Source organism: Anomaloglossus baeobatrachus, chromosome 1 (assembly GCF_048569485.1).
Source record: "Anomaloglossus baeobatrachus isolate aAnoBae1 chromosome 1, aAnoBae1.hap1, whole genome shotgun sequence".
NCBI lineage: Eukaryota > Metazoa > Chordata > Amphibia > Anura > Aromobatidae > Anomaloglossus > Anomaloglossus baeobatrachus.
Genome location: NC_134353.1, coordinates 543,386,733 through 543,405,325, shown reverse-complemented (window position 1 = coordinate 543,405,325; position 18,593 = coordinate 543,386,733). Strand labels below are relative to the sequence as shown.

The 18,593-nt window shown below is 52.2% G+C and overlaps 1 protein-coding gene across 3 annotated transcripts in view; it reads right to left on the bottom strand.

The window, feature by feature from the left end:
* The window catches only part of RAD23B (RAD23 nucleotide excision repair protein B), a 49,019-nt gene extending 30,752 nt beyond the window's left edge, over positions 1 to 18,267 (bottom strand). For 2 of the 3 annotated variants that reach the window (XM_075316692.1, XM_075316700.1), the window contains exons 1-2: positions 17,914 to 18,267; positions 3,513 to 3,594 (exon numbers count right to left, since the gene is read on the bottom strand). In XM_075316692.1, coding sequence (XP_075172807.1) covers positions 3,513 to 3,594; positions 17,914 to 17,979 — 148 coding nt within the window. In that variant the 5' untranslated portion in view covers positions 17,980 to 18,267. The remainder of the gene's footprint in view (positions 1 to 3,512; positions 3,595 to 17,913) is intronic. The other variant, XM_075316686.1, reaches the window with a different exon arrangement.
* Between the last annotated feature and the right edge of the window lie 326 nt (positions 18,268 to 18,593).

The following is an 18,593-nucleotide window of genomic DNA, read 5'->3' as shown; positions in this document are numbered from 1 at the left end:
GTCAGCCAGACAGGGGTTTCGGCGTTCGTCAGCCAGACAGGGGTTTCGGCGTTCGTCAGCCAGACAGGGGTTTCGGCGTTCGTCAGCCAGACAGGGGTTTCGGCGTTCGTCAGCCAGACAGGGGTTTCGGCGTTCGTCAGCCAGACAGGGGTTTCGGCGTTCGTCAGCCAGACAGGGGTTTCGGCGTTCGTCAGCCAGACAGGGGTTTCGGCGTTCGTCAGCCAGACAGGGGTTTCGGCGTTCGTCAGCCAGACAGGGGTTTCGGCGTTCGTCAGCCAGACAGGGGTTTCGGCGTTCGTCAGCCAGACAGGGGTTTCGGCGTTCGTCAGCCAGACAGGGGTTTCGGCGTTCGTCAGCCAGACAGGGGTTTCGGCGTTCGTCAGCCAGACAGGGGTTTCGGCGTTCGTCAGCCAGACAGGGGTTTCGGCGTTCGTCAGCCAGACAGGGGTTTCGGCGTTCGTCAGCCAGACAGGGGTTTCGGCGTTCGTCAGCCAGACAGGGGTTTCGGCGTTCGTCAGCCAGACAGGGGTTTCGGCGTTCGTCAGCCAGACAGGGGTTTCGGCGTTCGTCAGCCAGACAGGGGTTTCGGCGTTCGTCAGCCAGACAGGGGTTTCGGCGTTCGTCAGCCAGACAGGGGTTTCGGCGTTCGTCAGCCAGACAGGGGTTTCGGGGTTACTCAGCCAGACAGGGGTTTGGGGGTTACTCAGCCAGACAGGGGTTTCGGCGTTCGTCAGCCAGACAGGGGTTTCGGCGTTCGTCAGCCAGACAGGGGTTTCGGCGTTCGTCAGCCAGACAGGGGTTTCGGCGTTCGTCAGCCAGACAGGGGTTTCGGCGTTCGTCAGCCAGACAGGGGTTTCGGCGTTCGTCAGCCAGACAGGGGTTTCGGCGTTCGTCAGCCAGACAGGGGTTTCGGCGTTCGTCAGCCAGACAGGGGTTTCGGCGTTCGTCAGCCAGACAGGGGTTTCGGCGTTCGTCAGCCAGACAGGGGTTTCGGCGTTCGTCAGCCAGACAGGGGTTTCGGCGTTCGTCAGCCAGACAGGGGTTTCGGCGTTCGTCAGCCAGACAGGGGTTTCGGCGTTCGTCAGCCAGACAGGGGTTTCGGCGTTCGTCAGCCAGACAGGGGTTTCGGCGTTCGTCAGCCAGACAGGGGTTTCGGCGTTCGTCAGCCAGACAGGGGTTTCGGCGTTCGTCAGCCAGACAGGGGTTTCGGCGTTCGTCAGCCAGACAGGGGTTTCGGCGTTCGTCAGCCAGACAGGGGTTTCGGCGTTCGTCAGCCAGACAGGGGTTTCGGCGTTCGTCAGCCAGACAGGGGTTTCGGCGTTCGTCAGCCAGACAGGGGTTTCGGCGTTCGTCAGCCAGACAGGGGTTTCGGCGTTCGTCAGCCAGACAGGGGTTTCGGCGTTCGTCAGCCAGACAGGGGTTTCGGCGTTCGTCAGCCAGACAGGGGTTTCGGCGTTCGTCAGCCAGACAGGGGTTTCGGCGTTCGTCAGCCAGACAGGGGTTTCGGCGTTCGTCAGCCAGACAGGGGTTTCGGCGTTCGTCAGCCAGACAGGGGTTTCGGCGTTCGTCAGCCAGACAGGGGTTTCGGCGTTCGTCAGCCAGACAGGGGTTTCGGCGTTCGTCAGCCAGACAGGGGTTTCGGCGTTCGTCAGCCAGACAGGGGTTTCGGCGTTCGTCAGCCAGACAGGGGTTTCGGCGTTCGTCAGCCAGACAGGGGTTTCGGCGTTCGTCAGCCAGACAGGGGTTTCGGCGTTCGTCAGTCAGACAGGGGTTTCGGCGTTCGTCAGTCAGACAGGGGTTTCGGCGTTCGTCAGTCAGACAGGGGTTTCGGCGTTCGTCAGTCAGACAGGGGTTTCGGCGTTCGTCAGTCAGACAGGGGTTTCGGCGTTCGTCAGTCAGACAGGGGTTTCGGCGTTCGTCAGTCAGACAGGGGTTTCGGCGTTCGTCAGTCAGACAGGGTTTTTTGTGTTAGTCAGACAGGGTTTTTGGTATTCTACATTGCAAAAACTCCACAAACTGTAGAGCCCCTTTAGGCTACATCCTCACGATCAGTATCTGTTGAGTTTTTTACCATGTAGAATTTCTTCACCATCTCCTTCGTTTACGTGCATTTTTTTCCTTACATTTTGGGGTGTGTTTTTGTCTGTTTGGCGACATCCTTTAAATGAAGCAGTTTTGTTTTAGAATCTTCATCTGCGGATTACATGTGTTTTTTATGCACTTCCGCCACGTAAACACACCAAAAATGCATTTGCGCTTTTTTAACTGCGGAATTTCCATATCTAATGCAAGTCTATGGGAAAGTTCCACACAGAAAACTCAGCACACCCACAAGAGACATTGGCCTGCTGCGGATTGGAAAAACACGTTGCAGGTCAGTTTATGCTGTGTAAAGAGGCACCGTGGGCAGGAGATTTCTATTAGCCGATCCACTCTTCTTATACTGTAAAGCGCTGCATTTTACTCAGGCAGCAAAAATACGAGTAAAACTCATTGTGGGCATGTACTTAAGTCACATGAGACTACTAGAACCCCAAAAGGAACCTAATGGATAACATTAGGGTTTGTAAGTACTTACTGCCATTTATTTGCCCAAAAAAACAGCAGTTTCATTTCTCAAGCCAGGATTTTGTGTGAACAGAGCCTAAGACCACATTCACACCTTCAGTATTTGGTCAGCATTTTACATTAATATTTGCAGCTAAAACCAGGAGTGGACCACTCAGAGGAAAAGTATAATGGAAACACAGGCACCACTTCTGTTTTATCCACCCACTCCTGGTTTTGGCCTACCAAATACTCAATGTGTTAAGGTGGCCGTACAAAGTAGATCACTACTTCATATAATCCGAAATAACAGCTGCACTCAAGGAAAGGGGAGGGAAAATAATTTTTTTCTCTCAAAAAATAATTTCATGTTTTCAAGGCAGCAATGCATATTCCCATTTCAATAGTCACTGTTTACATCCTTTAGTTATTTACCCTTCTCCTTTACTTGAGTGCAACTGTTATTTTGGATACTACTCCTCTCTTCTCTTCTTTACACAATCGCATATAAGATTTCTCCCGTGCCTCCCCCATACTCTGGAACGCTCTACCCCAGCAAATCAGACGCTCTCTCCTACCGTGGAAAGCTTCAAGAGGAACCTGAAGAGCCACCTCTTCCGACAAGCCTACAACCTACAATAGCCCTCAGTCCAGTACACCACTGCGCAACCGGCTCTGTCCTCACCTATTGTACCCTGATCCATTCCCTGTAGACTGTGAGCCCTCGCGGGCAGGGTCCTCTCTCCTCCTGTACCAGTCTGGTTTTTTTTTTTAATGTTAATGATTGTTGTACTAGTTTTTATATATACCCTTTTCACATGTAAACGCCATGGATTTAATGATTTAATGGTGCTATAATAAATAAATAATACTATATGTTATTTTCAGTTTCAGTTTAGGAAGTGTCGGCAATCCTTCTATTCTCCATATAAGCCATACATTCATCACTCAGTGCCTGTAATTACCTGCATAAATTAATTTTTGGCCAGCAACTGGAAATGCATCCTTTCCCTTCTCTTGTTCAATTTTCTCCTTCAAAGCTTTAACCTGTGGAGAGGGAGATTGATTTAGAGAGGAGGATCCCATAGATCAGTTATACAATCAGCTGTTATGGGCGGTGGTCGGATGTGTACAGCGCACGGAGCAGAACGGCACGACGCTAAGGGGAGATCGGCGCCTATTCAGCAAATTGTGACATACCTAAACGCATAAAACTATACAGTATCCACTTTAGGCCCCTTTCACACATCATGTTTTTCCCATCAGTCACAATCCGTTGAATTTTGAAAAAACGGATCCGGCGACTGATGCCGCTGAATCCGGTTTTTGCTTATAGACTTGTATTAGCGACGTTTCATCGAACCCACGTCGAAAAAACAGTCGGGACAGTTCTGTCTCCATCTGTCGTATGGCAGAATGGAAGCCTATGGGCGCAGGATCCGTCGTAATCCGGTGATGGATTACGTTTTCTTTTTAACTGAGCATGCTCAGGTGGGGTGTAAAAACACTATATATGATGCGAAGGATCCGTCAAGCCAACGGATTGTGACTGATGGCAAAAAAAATGATGTGTGAAAGGGGCCTAACCAATGGCTCTGAAGAAACAATCCTAAGCTTTGTTTTTTAATCGCTAAACCTGCCTAAATGTGTGTGCAGCATAAGTAAATCTCCTAGATCCTAGACGAAGATGTAATAATATTAGCAAACATCTCATGTGCAGGGCATTGCAGGAGCTTAGGTATCCATTGTTATTATCACTAACAACTATTTGTCACTATGAGTGGTCATAACCATGGATTTCTAAGCTGCAATGCCCTGAACATGAGGTAAGACACATGGCTAATTAGAACTATACTGTATGTCTAATTAGAGGCATTTGCTAATATTACATCTACTATATATTGGGATAGGATTTTGGAGATGGGAATACCCCTCTAATGCTAATACAGTAGATACATGTGCCTCTACATTCAACTGAAAGGGAATCTGTCACCAGGTTTTTGTGTCCGACATCTGAGTGCAGCATAATGTAGAGATAGAGACCCTGATTCCAGTGATGTGTCACTTACTGAGCTGTTTGCTGTCATTTTGATAAAATCAATGTTTTCTCTGCTGCAGATCTAGCAGTTATACAGAGCTCATGAATATGCTGGACTACCTGCAGCACGCCAAATAGTCCTGTAATGATAATTGTTACTGAGGGCTATAGGGAGCAGGCTCAGGAGCAGAGCCTGTTTCATGAACAGTAGATGTTAGATAGCCAGGATCTGCCTGCAACAGCCGAAGCTAACGTCACCGTTAAATAATGCTCCCATCAGCCCCCTATAATGCGACTGCAAGGAGCCAAAGTCTGCTGAAGGCCCCTGTGCCTGCCACCTTAGTTGCCACATCATGTGAAGCTACAGTGTACTTGATAGCACACTATTTACTGCAGTACTACAACAACTGCAAGCTCAAGTCCCTTAAGAGAACTTAAAGGGAACCAGAAGAAGGGAATTTTGTTACTTACCGTAAATTCCTTTTCTTCTAGCTCTTATTGGGAGACCCAGACGATTGGGGTATAGCTACTGCCCTCTGGAGGCCACACAAAGCACTACATTAAAAGTGCAAGGCCCCTCCCCCTCTGGCTATACCCCCCCGTGGTATCACGGGTTCTCCAGTTTTAGTGCCAAAGCAAGAAGGAGGAAGCCATTAACTGGTTTAAACAAATTAACTCCGAATAACATCGGAGAACTGAAAAACCGTTCAACATGAACAACATGTGTACCCGCAAACAACAAAAAAACATCCCGAAGGACAACAGGGCGGGTGCTGGGTCTCCCAATAAGAGCTAGAAGAAAAGGAATTTACGGTAAGTAACAAAATTCCCTTCTTCTTCAGCGCTCTATTGGGAGACCCAGACGATTGGGACGTCCAAAAGCTGTCCCTGGGTGGGTAAATAAATACCTCATGTTAGAGCTGCAAAACAGCCCTCCCCTACGGGGGTGTCACTGCCGCCTGCAGGACTCTTCTACCTAAGCTGGCATCCGCCGAAGCATAGGTATGCACCTGATAATGCTTGGTGAAAGTGTGCAGACTGGACCAGGTAGCTGCCTGGCACACCTGTTGAGCCGAAGCCTGGTGACGTAATGCCCAGGACGCACCCACGGCTCTGGTTGAGTGGGCTTTTAGCCCTGAAGGAACCGGAAGCCCCGCAGAACGGTAGGCCTCTAGAATTGGTTCTTTGATCCATCGAGCCAGGGTGGCTTTAGAAGCCTGCAACCCTTTGCGCGGACCAGCGACAAGGACAAAAAGTGCATCGGCACGGCGTATGGGCGCCGTGCGGGAAATGTAGATTCTGAGTGCCCTCACCAGATCTAGCAAACGTAAGTCCTTTTCATACCGGTGAACCGGATGAGGACAAAACGAAGGCAAGGAGATATCCTGATTAAGATGAAAAGAGGATACGACCTTAGGAAGAAACTCCGGAATAGGGCGCAGCACAACCTTGTCCTGGTGGAACACCAGGAAGGGAGCCTTGGATGACAGAGCTGCCAGCTCAGACACTCGCCGAAGCGATGTGATCGCAACAAGAAACGCCACTTTCTGCGACAGCCGAGAAAAGGAAACTTCCTTCAGAGGCTCGAAGGGCGGCTTCTGGAGAGCAACTAGTACCCTGTTCAGATCCCATGGATCTAACGGTCGCTTGTACGGGGGCACAATATGACAGACCCCCTGCAAGAACGTGCGCACCTTAGGAAGACGTGCTAGACGCTTCTGAAAAAACACGGATAGTGCCGAAACTTGCCCTTTAAGGGAGCTGAGCGACAAGCCCTTTTCTAACCCCGATTGCAGGAAGGAAAGAAACTTGGGTAATGCAAATGGCCAGGGAGACACTCCCTGAGCAGAGCACCAGGATAAGAAAAATCTTCCACGTCCTGTGGTAGATCTTAGCAGAATTCGACTTTCTAGCTTGTCTCATTGTGGCAACCACTCCTTGAGATAATCCTGCAGATGCTAGGATCCATGACTCAATGGCCACACAGTCAGGTTCAGGGCCGCAGAATTCCGATGGAGAAAACGGCCCTTGAGACAGTAAGTCTGGTCGGTCTGGTAGTGACCCCGGTCGGCCGACCGTGAGATGCCACAGATCCGGATACCACGATCTCCTCGGCCAGTCTGGTGCGACGAGTATGACGCGGCTGCAATCGGATCTGATTTTTGCGCAGTACTCTGGGCAAGAGTGCCAGAGGTGGAAACACATATGTGAGCCGGAACTGCGACCAATCTTGCACTAAGGCGTCTGCCGCCAGAGCTCTGTGATCGCGCGATCGTGCCATAAATGCCGGGACCTTGTTGGTGTGCCGAGACGCCATTAGGTCGACGTCCGGCACCCCCCAGCGGCAACAGATTCCCTGAAACACGTCCGGGTGAAGGGACCATTCCCCCGCGTCCATGCCCTGGCGACTGAGGAAGTCTGCTTCCCAGTTTTCTACGCCCGGGATGTGAACTGCGGATATGGTGGATGCTGTGTCCTCCACCCACATGAGGATTCGCCGGACTTCCTGGAAGGCTGCTGACTGCGTGTCCCTCCTTGGTGGTTGATGTATGCCACCGCTGTGGAGATGTCCGACTGGATTCGGATCTGCTCTCTTTCTAGCCACTTCTGGAAAGCTAATAGGGTAAGATACCCTGCCCCGATTTCCAGAACATCGATCTGAAGGGTGGACTCCTGCTGAGTCCACGTCCCCTGAGCCATGTGGCGGAGACAAACTGCTCCCCACCCCGACAGACTCGTATCTGTCGTGACCACTGCCCAGGATGGGGGCTATGACAATGAGGTGGGAATAAGCCACTATTGCAGAGAGTCCTCGGCCGTCAGGGAAAGGGAGACTTCCCGTCCAGGGAGGTTGACTGCCCATCCCATTGGCGGAGAATGTCCCATTGCCGTTGGCGCAGATGAAACTGCGCAAAGATAACTGCCTCGATGGCTGCCACCATCTTCCTTAGGAAGTGCATGAGGCGCCTTAAGGGGTGCGACTGGCCTTGAAGGAGAGACTGCACCTCTGTCTGCAGTGAACGCTGCTGGTTCAGCGGAAGCTTCACTATGGCTGATAGAGTATGAAACTCCATGCCGAGATACGTTAGTGATTGAGTCGGAGACAGATTTGACCTTGCCAAATTGATGATCCACCCGAAAGTCTGGAGAGTCTCCAGCGAAACATTCAGGCTGCGTTGGCATGCCTCGAGGGAGGGTGCTTTGACGAGTAGATCGTCCAAGTACGGGATCACCGGGTGTCCCTGAGAGTGCAAGACTGCTACCACTGCTGCCATGACCTTGGTGAACACCCGTGGGGCTGTCGCCAGACTGAATGGCAGAGCTACGAACAGAAGATGTTCGTCTCCTATCACAAAACGTAGAAAACGTTGGTGCTCCGTAGCAATTGGCACGTGGCGATAGGCATCTTTGATGTCTGTTGAGGCAAGGAAGTCTCCTCGAGACATTGAGGCAATGACGGATCGGAGGAATCCCATCCGGAACCGCCTGGCGTTCGCATGCTCGTTGAGCAGTTTCAGAACCAGAACAGGACGGAAGGGACCGTCCATTTTTGGAGCCCCAAAGAGATTGGAGTACAAACCCTCGCCCTCGTTCCTGAGGGGGGCCAGGGATCTCCACTCCTTCTGCTCTTAGAGCGTCCACCGCCTGCAGCAGGGCATCTGCTCGGTGGAGAGGTGGGGCCGTTCTGAAGAATGGAGTCGGAGGACGAGAACAGAACACTGTCCTGTGCACGTGAGCACAATGTCCGTCACCCACCAGTCAGTGACCTGTGGCAGCTAAATGTCGCCAAAGGCGGGGGAGTCTGCCATCAACCGCGGAGAGAGAGAGAGAGAGAGCTGAGAGTCCTGAGGAGACCGCCTTGGTAGCGGTTCCTCCGACTGCCTTCCTTGGGCGAGATTGAGCCCGGCCGGAATCTGAGCCCGTCTGAGGTTTTGTAGCCCTTTTGCACGAGGACAATTGGGACCTGCCGGAGCTTGGGAAGGACCGAAACCTCGACTGTACTTTTAGGACAGTATTAACAGGGTAAGTCGCAGTGCAGACATTGCGTACAGATGTCCCTGTTCAAGGTCCGCTGCGCAAGAACAGCAGAAAAGGTTAGGTTGCCAATACGGCTGTGGATGCCGGAGCAACCGACACGCCGATAGCCTCCTAGACAGATTTCAACCAGAGTCCATCTGTCTGTGAATGGCATCTTGAAGTGAAGCCCCATCTCCATATGCAAGCCTGGAGATTGGAGAATCCACCTTTGGACCCTGGGTCCCGCGCTGACCACGTCAGGGGAAAAAAGGGATAACGTGTATCCTAAAAACGTTTGGAGAAGACGCTTATCTGGTAAGCGTGGTGTTCCTGGACTGCTTCTCTGAAGTCAGCGTGGCCAGAAAAACACTCAATATCTGCGTGAGACACTGAAAAGGAACTTCTCCTGTTCGTCTCCTATCCCCACTGGGGGAGCTGAGGGAGAAAGATCCAACCTTCCATTGATGGACGGTATAGGATCATTCCGTATGACGTTACCACCCGGTGTATCCGGATTGAGAGCGATGTCAGTATCAAAGCCCTGAAGAACTGCCTTTTGGTCAAGTAGATTGCCCATGGGTGCAAGTCTCTATATTATGACTACTCCGTCCCTGTCCATGGACAGAGTTGACAGGAGGTTTCTTTGGCCCCAACTAGTAGAGCCCCGGCAGACGAAGTGCTAGAGACCCCGGCAGACCTACAGGGGAGCATGCACACAATGGGACGGTGTCATGAACAGCATCCCATGTAGTAAACACAGCACTGAAATCTGTGTTGCTTTTTTGCCGCTGCCGACTAGCTATCTAGAAGTATATAGCCAAGATTGGCGACCGTACATTGCAATGTATAGCATACAGGCATAAAGTACAAATGACCACTGCAGCACAAGCAATACAAGCAGCATAGAAGCCTGTGCCCTGGCACCCCTGCTCTTCTGCTGCTGTATACTAGTCATCTAGGGGAATATAGCCCAGAAGAGTGACCCTACAGTGCAATGTATAGCATACAAGCACAAGTACAAATGAACACTGCAGCACATGCAATCCAAGCAGCATAGAAGCCTGTGCCCTGGCACCCCAGCTCTTCTGCTGCTATAGACTAGTCATCTAGGGGAATATAGCCCAGAAGAGTGACCATACAGTGCAATGTATAGCATACAAGCATAAAGTACAAATGCACACTGCAGCCCATGCAATACAAGCAGCATAGAAAAAAACCTGTGCCCCAGCACCCTTGGTTTTCTGCTGCTGTAGTCTAGCCATTCCAGAAGAATATAGCTAAGACTAGCGACTGTACAGTGCATATCAGCATAAACACAAATGAACACCTCAGTCGTGTAAAACAAGCAGCCTAGAAAGCCTGTGCTTTAGCACACCTGCTTTCCTGCTGCGGATGAGTCGCTCCCCAAGCGGGCATATAGCGACCTATGTAGTTAAAAACAACACATGTATCCACTGCAGATTTCAGCACTATATGTGCCTCTTACCGCCCGCTATAAGCGGGTGTATGATCGCCACCGTCCTGCCTTGGCGCCGAAAGTCCTGAAGAACTGCCAGTAATGGCTGCCGGCTTCTTCCCCAGCTCGTGTGAGTAGGGGCGGGCCGTGGGCGTGCCCCAAGGCAGAGCGGGAATCCGGCGTCCGACAGTGTGCAGTGAGAGGGCTGGAGCATGTAAAAAGGCTCCAGCCCTCGGCGCTGCTGATTGCTCAGCGCCTGTCCCCTTCCCTGAGTGACAGGGAGGGGGTGGGAACGAAGCGGCACTAGGCCGCAGAAGCCGGGGACTGGAGTTATCAGCGCCGCCGCCGTAAAAGCGCGGTCGGCGCCCAGTCCCCGGCGAACTACAAGTCCCAGCCGCGCCGCCGCTCCCGGAGCGTCCGGCGCGGTAGTTCCCAAAACACAAAGTCACTCAGCAAAGCTGCAGTGACTGTAACCCTTTACTGTCCCCGGCGCACTAGCACACCCAGCAAGTCTGGAGTGTGCTGTGCCTGTGTGTACGGGGACACAGAGTACCTGTAATGGTGCAGGGCCATGTCCCTGAACGGTACTCCAGCTCCGTATCCAGCAGGTTCAAATGGGTCTGTGGATGGAGCCCGGCGTCAGAGCTTTGAGGCCGGCAGGATCCCACTTCCACAGAGCCCCTCAGGGGGATGTGGAAGGAAAGCAGCATGTCAGGCTCCAGCCCTGTACCAGCAATAGGTACCTCAACCTTACAACACCATCCAGGGGTGAGAAGGGAGCATGCTGGGAACACTATATGTGTCCTCTTTTCTTCCATCCGAAATAGTCAGCAGCTACTGCTGACTAAAATCTGTGGAGCTATGCGTGGATGTCTGACCTCCTTCGCACACAAAGCTAAAACTGGAGAACCCGTGATACCACGGGGGGGGTATAGCCAGAGGGGGAGGGGCCTTGCACTTTTAATGTAGTGCTTTGTGTGGCCTCCAGAGGGCAGTAGCTATACCCCAATCGTCTGGGTCTCCCAATAAGAGCGCTGAAGAAATCAGCATGTTCCTGTATAAGGTGCAGCCAGTGCAGTACTGGCATTATCAGGCCCAGCGTGTACATACCATCAGGGGGCAGCTCGGGTATTAAGGCAGTGAAATCCAACTTTACAAAGTTTGAAAAATCAAGCACTTTTTGATTGACGTGTGCACCTCTCTCCTGATGTCCGGGCGTGTTATGCACGTGTATCCCCGCCCCCCCCCCCCCTCCGCCCCCGCCGCCTGTTCCTTCCTCTCTCTGGCTGTATTCAAATTTCTCTCTTCAGAAACATGGCGCTGGAGTTGGCACCTGCGCATAGCGCTTATCTCTGGCGCCATGTTTCTGAAGCCCGCAGTAGCTAGTATTACCTGCAGCTACGATATCGTGCCGCCCCAGGATACAGTGACCGGGTCTCGCAGCACTGCCGTCACGGGGTCATGTGAGTCCATTGTGAACTTACCTCACTTGACCCCCGATGTCGCTGGCAGGCTACTGTCGGCTTTTTCCTGTGGCGTCCCGGTGTCCTAGGCGGCTGCTGTGCTGGCACGGTACGATATCGTAGCTGCAGGTAATACTAGCTACTGCAGGCTTCAGAAACATGGCGCCGGAGATAAGTGCTATGCGCAGGTGCCAACTCCAGCGCCATGTTTCTGAAGAGAGAAATTTGAATACAACAAGAGAGAGGAAGGAACAGGCGGCGGGGGGGCGGGGATACACGTGCATAAGCCGCCCGGACATCAGGAGAGAGGTGCACACGTCAATCAAAAAGTGCTTGATTTTTCAAACTTTATAAAGTTGGATTTCACAGCCTAAACACCCGAGCTGCACCCTAATGGTATGTACACACTGTGCCTGATAGTGCCAGTACTGCACTGGCTGCAGCTTATACACGAAAATCCTGATGTTTGGTTCCCTTTAAAGGGAACCTGCCAGATACAATATGCACCCAGAAACATGAGAAGTTCTGGGTGTATATTGCTAATCTCTGCCTAACCGTCCCTGTATACACTAGCATAGATAAAGAGATCTTTAGAAAAACTATTTGTAAAGATCTTTTATCGTATGCTAATGAGCGTGGGGACTAGTCGCAAGAGCGCCCCCCCCCCCCGGCTAGTCCGCCCTCTAAGCATGATAGCACGCCCACAGGGGTGTACCAACATGCTATTCAATATCCACTGCCCAGCATCATCAGCGGTGACTCGCGTACCTGTGTCCGTTGTCACTGCTTCAGACACAGGGTTTAGGCTCAGTGCACATGATCAGAAGGCCCAGCACTTCCAGTCATGTGCAGTAGACCGCTCTGAAGCCAGGACGTGTACACCCAGCTTCATTGTGCACATGACAGGAAGTGCTGGGACATCTGATCATGTGCACTGAGCCTAAACCCAGCTTCTGAGGCGGTGACAATGGACACCAGTACGCGCGTCACTGCCGATGACACTTGGCAATGGGCATTGAATACCATGTTAGTACACCCCTGTGCTAAGAGGACGGACTAATCGAAGGGGGGAACCAATGCCCTTGCAAATAGTCCCCGCGCTCATATCATAAAGAATCGTTAGAAATACTTTTTCTAAAGATCTCTTTATCTATGTTAGTGTATACAGGGATGGTTAGGCAGGGATTAGCAATATACACCCAGAACTGCCCGTGGCTCTGCGTGCATATTACACCCGACAGGTTCCCTTTAAAAAAAGATGCACATACAAGTTAGAAACAGTCATGGCCATGACCCTTGAAATTGTTCCAGAAAATGAAGTATTTCTCCCAGAAAATATTCTATTACAGGCTTATTTATACACATCTGTATTTCCTTTGTGTGTACTGGAACAGAAAAAAAAAGGAAAATTGGACAATGTCAAAGAACCCCAAAAATGGGCAAAACTTGACACCTTTCCTAAATTGTATGGACAATATGAAAATGACAACTGAAACCAGATAAAGAAGTTGACTCAATCTTTGCACTGTGTGCGCCATATTTAGCATAGAGAACAGAAAGAGAAGAAGAGAACTGTGAGGACTTGAGCACCAAAAATGTAGAAAAGTATCAATCTCAAGGTTAAGGCTATGTGCCCACGCTGCGGATTTTGCGCGGATTTGCCGCGGATTTCCCGAAAATCTGCAGCAGCGGCACTTCCAAGCCATTTCAATGGCATTTTGGAAATGCTGTGTCCATGCTGCGGATTTTTCCGCTGCGGATTTGCCGCGGATTTTGATCCGGAAAAATCTGCAGCATGTCAATTGTTTGGTGCAGATTTGGTGCGGATTTTTGGTTTTGAATGGGGAAAAAAAAAAAAAAAAATCCGCATCAAAATCCGCGGGTGCGGATTTGCCGCGAAAGTCGCGGATTTTCAGGCAGAAAAATCCGCAAGTACATTCTACCGTGGACACATAGCCTAAATCTAATTTAAAGGGAACCTGTCATCAGGAATTTGGCTTTCAACCTAAACGTTTCCCCCTCTGCAGCTCCTGGGCTGCATTCTAGGAAGGTTTTTGTACTTTTTGTGCCCCTTTTTAAACCAAAATAAACACTTTATAAACTTGTACCTTTCTGTTTGAAAATCTTGTTAATTTTCCATGGGGGCGGGCCGTGTGGCGTCCGTTGCTGTAGCTTACGCCGTCCCCCATGCTCCAAATCATGCCTCATAACGCCGCCCACTGCGCCGAGGTCCCGTGCACGCCGGGACACCTAGTGACGTGGTCGCAGGCACGAGAGTATGGGCGGCGCTGTGATTGCATCGCAAGTGCGCGCCCATACTCTCGTGTGCGCGCTCTCCCCTCTGTACGTCGCTCAGATCCTCTGCTTCTCCTGTGCTCCGCTCCTCCCATCTATTTCCTGCTGCAGGGTACGATGGGAAGGAGGTGACGTCGGGCCGGCGCAGAACGCTGGAGGCAGTGGGGGAAAGGGCGGGCACGAGAGTATGGGCGGGCACTTGCGATGCAATCACAGCGCCGCCCATACTCTCGTGCATGCGACCACGTCACTAGGTGTCCCGGCGTGCACGGGACCTCGGCGCAGTGGGCGGCGTTATGAGGCATGATTTGGAGCATGGGGGACGGCGTAAGCTACAGCAACGGACGCCACACGGCCCGCCCCCATGGAAAATTAACAAGATTTTCAAACAGAAAGGTACAAGTTTATAAAGTGTTTATTTTGGTTTAAAAAGGGGCACAAAAAGTACAAAAACCTTCCTAGAATGCAGCCCAGGAGCTGCAGAGGGGGAAACGTTTAGGTTGAAAGCCAAATTCCTGATGACAGGTTCCCTTTAATGTTCTTTGCCTGACTGTCCTGAGGAAGGGAGCTGGGTCTCCCGAAACGCGTTGACCAGTGCACAAATAAAGCTACATTAATCTTCAAATCTTCCGGACTGGTAGTCATTGGCGTGGCGTGGAAATACCCTGCTCTACAACTCTCTGTTATCTGCCAATTTGGGGACCGCTGCCTTGACTCGGAGTTACGTATATGCTGTCATAGGTGTTGTGACTTTCACAACCCCTATAGGTGAGTGTGACTACCCCCTTTCAAAACCCCCCCTTCCTACCGGGGTAAGACCCTATTTGCGCTCCTTTTTCCACAGTTTTCTGTTCTACCGACATTATGTTAGTGGAAGCTGCAAAATCATGGGCAGCAGCGGGCTGTGATTAGTCTGTGCCATGCAGAACAGGCAAGGAGGCAGCAACTCCCGTTAGTCCTAAGGGCCAAAATAAATAGTCCTGACGACCCCTTTAATGAATTAGGCGCATCTTACTCCAGCAGTCCTGAACTGGTATGTACACCCTGTCTTAGTGAATCAGCCCAAGGTAGTGTACGTGCTCAATAGAAAGTCTATACGTCGCTCTGGGCATGGTGTACGGGCTTATACACACCCTGTACTCATGCAGTCAGGCGAGGGTGTGGGGTCTAACAACCCGAACCACCACCAATAGGCAGCCTCTACAAAATATTAGGAAAAACTTTGGAAACAATAAGATATCTCATAAGGTAAGGCTCCCATAACAACTTACCCAATTTATCCATTAAAGACTCTGAATAGACCTACATCCCCCCCTCCCAAAAAAATGTACACTTTCTCAGTCACAGATAAGTTGACGAGACTGATGCACCCACTCCCCTTCCATCTCCTCGAGTTATAGTAGATGATGCACATCCTAATGAAAAGGGAACAGGCATCAAGTGACAGCTGTGCTTCATGCCTTATTGCAACTGGGCGGCACAATGAAGAAAACAAAAGCCTCCATCAAACCCACGAATAAGGCTAAGTTCACATTTCCGCTAAAATGTATCAGTCACAATCCACTGCTCTTGTAAACAACGGAATCCGTTTAGCGGATTCCGTTGCTCCCATAGACTTGTATGAGCAGCGGATTGAGACTGATGATGCTGCGTTGCACCCTCCGCCCGGCGGTCAGTCGTGGAACGACTGACCGCCGGGCGGGAGGAACGCAGTCTAACGTTTTTTGAGCAACGCGATCCGTCGGATTTCGCTGCGCATGCTCTCTGGCTCCCTGCACACGTCACCAGCTTTGGTTGGTTACCCGATATTTACCCTGGTTACGGTGCAAGGAGCCAGCGCTAAGCGGTGTACGCCCGTAACCAAGGTAAATATCGGGTAACCAAGGTAAACATCGGGTGCTTTGCTGTTACCCGATATTTAGTCTGGTACGTGTGCAGGGAGGCCGACACTTCCCTGCTCGGCCCCGCCCCCTCCCGCACTCCGCACATGTGTGTACACACACACACTCACCTGTCCCCAGCCATGCAGACCAGCACTGCCACTGACACCCTCGTCTGGCCCTGCTCGGCTCCGCCCCCTCCCTCACTCCGCATGTGCACACACACACTCACACATACATACACTCACCTGTCCCCAGCTATGCAGACCGCAGCACTGCCACTGACATCCTCAGCGCCTGGCCCCGCCCCCCGCTCAGCTCTGCCCCCTCCCGCATTCAGCATGTATACACACACTCACCTGTCCTGCAGTCCCTGCGGTACTGATGTCCTCAGTGCCACGGCCCAGCTCGGCTCCACCCCCCGAACTCCGCCCCCTCGCGCTCCGCCCCCCGCACACAACGGAGTCCGACAAAGAATTCTGTTCTGTCATCCGTTGTACAGCGCATCAGTCACATGCATCAAGCGACGCATGTGACTGATTCAAAACAACGGAAATGTGAACTTAGCCTAAGACTGACATCCACAAAGGCCGCTTTACACACGACGATATCGCTAGCGGTGTGACACGACCAGATCGCTGTTACGATTTGCCGAGATCGCTCATAGGTCGTTTTGTAGCGGTCACACGTACATGTCACAAACGACGCAACAGCAATCAGCGATATATTGTTTGACCAAGGCGGTCGTGTGGATGTTCGTCGTTTTCAGGGTGTCAAACGTAGCAATATGTCTGCTGCATTCCAAACGATGAACAATATTTTGAAACTGAACGACGTGTCAACGATCAACGATTTTCAACCTATTTGTGATTGTTCGGAGTCGCACGTAGGTGTCACACGCAACGACGTCGCTAACAAACACAAAAGTGTGTCACGAAAACCGTGACCCCGACAACATATCGTCAGATAAATCGTAGCGTGCAAAGCGACCTTAACTCTTCGGAGTGCTCAAGGAGATCATGTCCTCCTGGGTCAGGGTGTAAAAAAAAAAAAAAAAAAAAAAAAAAAAAAAGCAGCTGCCGCAGGAGCCTCCCTCCTCTGCAGTAAAACAAAGGTTAAAGAGTATGTTTGCAGGTCATATAAAAGCTGCAGTTTCCATTTGGAGGCCTGAGTACACACTGAAGGGGGGCTGCCTACAGCACTGCTGGGACAGTCTGGTGGAAGGGTCCAACCACACCAGCAGAGGAGTAAGAGGCACAAGGGGCCACAAAAAGCACAGGGTGAGAGTAGGGTACGCTAAAGTGGCAGGGTCACCAGCATCAGCCCATGAACACCCATAAAATAGAAGAAGGGGGGAAACAGCAGTGTCCCAAACCCTCACATTAACACGTACGAGAAACAATAAGTTATATGTATCTCATGCGAGGGATTCAGTCTCCACTTTGCAGCTGTACTGAGCAGCGTGAGGACTCTACAGGGAGGAGGGACACTGAGCACCTCAGCCTAGGAGGGTGGCGTTAAATGCTGCAGATAAACACTGGAGGGTCCAGGCTGGGACGTGGGCTCCCTCAGCCACACATCTATGGGGGGATCCAGTCCATCATGGTCCAGATGTGGAAAAACTCCCAGAAAATAGAATTCCCCCTCTGTGCCATGGATCCAGTGTAAGTACACGAGTGTCATCAGGTGTGAGGTCACTGTGTGCAGGCAGCATTGTGAAATGTGGCTTCAGGGTCACACATAGGGAGGTGCTGCCCCTTTCTGACCGGTATGGTGGCCGTGTTGTGTGTGGCGCCAGTCTGCAGCCCTGTACAATGTCCCAGCAGGACACCTTTCTCTTCAGAGCCCTCTCAGGGCCGTCAGGTGCCCCGGTGCCACCTCCATGTACGCCATGAGCGGCGCCTAGCCGGCCGGGCCGCCACACACTGCCTGCACTGCGCGCCAGAGCGCTAGATACTGCTGCGCACACCACGTGGCCTCGGCCACGCCCCCAAGTCACGTGCCCACCATCCAGCAGGCAAACATGGGCCCAGAACGCGCAATAGTCGCCCCAACCCCCTCCTAGCTATTAACTCTGTCACTGCCAGTGCCCCAAAAAAGTCCCCGACCCTGTCACCGGTCACCCAGGGGGCGCCGCTGGCGGTTGTGGCGCGCTCCGGGCAGCCCGTGTGGAGGCCTGCACCGCACATACACCGCACAGCGCCGCCGCAGCCTTACCGTCTCTTCGCAGTCGATCTCTATCTTGAAGGTCTGTTGCTGCAGAGTTTTCATAGTAATCTGCATGGTGGCGGCGCTGTGTGACCCTCCCGGTCCCGCTGTCTCCTGGGTGTTCCGGCCTGGTAGAGCTTAGCAGCGGCGAGGAGGGGTTTCCCGGATGCGAGGCTTCCAATCTCGATCTCCCTGCCGGTAGTGCTCCGTAACGGTCGCTGTCAGTGTCGGGCGGTCCGCAGATGCCCGGATGTGCGCTCCTGTAGATGACGGTTATTTCGCTGTCTCATCAGCACGGCCTGACCGCCGCCATCATGACTTCGCTCACTGCCAGGCGCGCGGGCCGCACCACGCATGCGCACGCTTCACAACAGGGCGGGGCCGAGTCCCTGGCGTATGGGCGGAGCCTATGGAGTGATTTGACGGGTCTGTGCTCTCCAGACGGCGAGCCTCATAGAACCTTCTGATTGGCTGTGAGGGGGCTGTATGGACACCGCGCACCTGCCTCACCATGTATTACTCAGTCACTAATATGGCGGGCAGGGCTCTAGTCTGTGCACGCTATCCAGAAGGCCCTGCCTACATACAGGGTGATAGAGGGAGTGCGTGGAGTGGCACAGAGTTCTGGGAAGAGGCTTGGAGGGCACAGAGTGCTGAGAAGGGGGGCACTGAGTGCGTGGAGAGGCGAA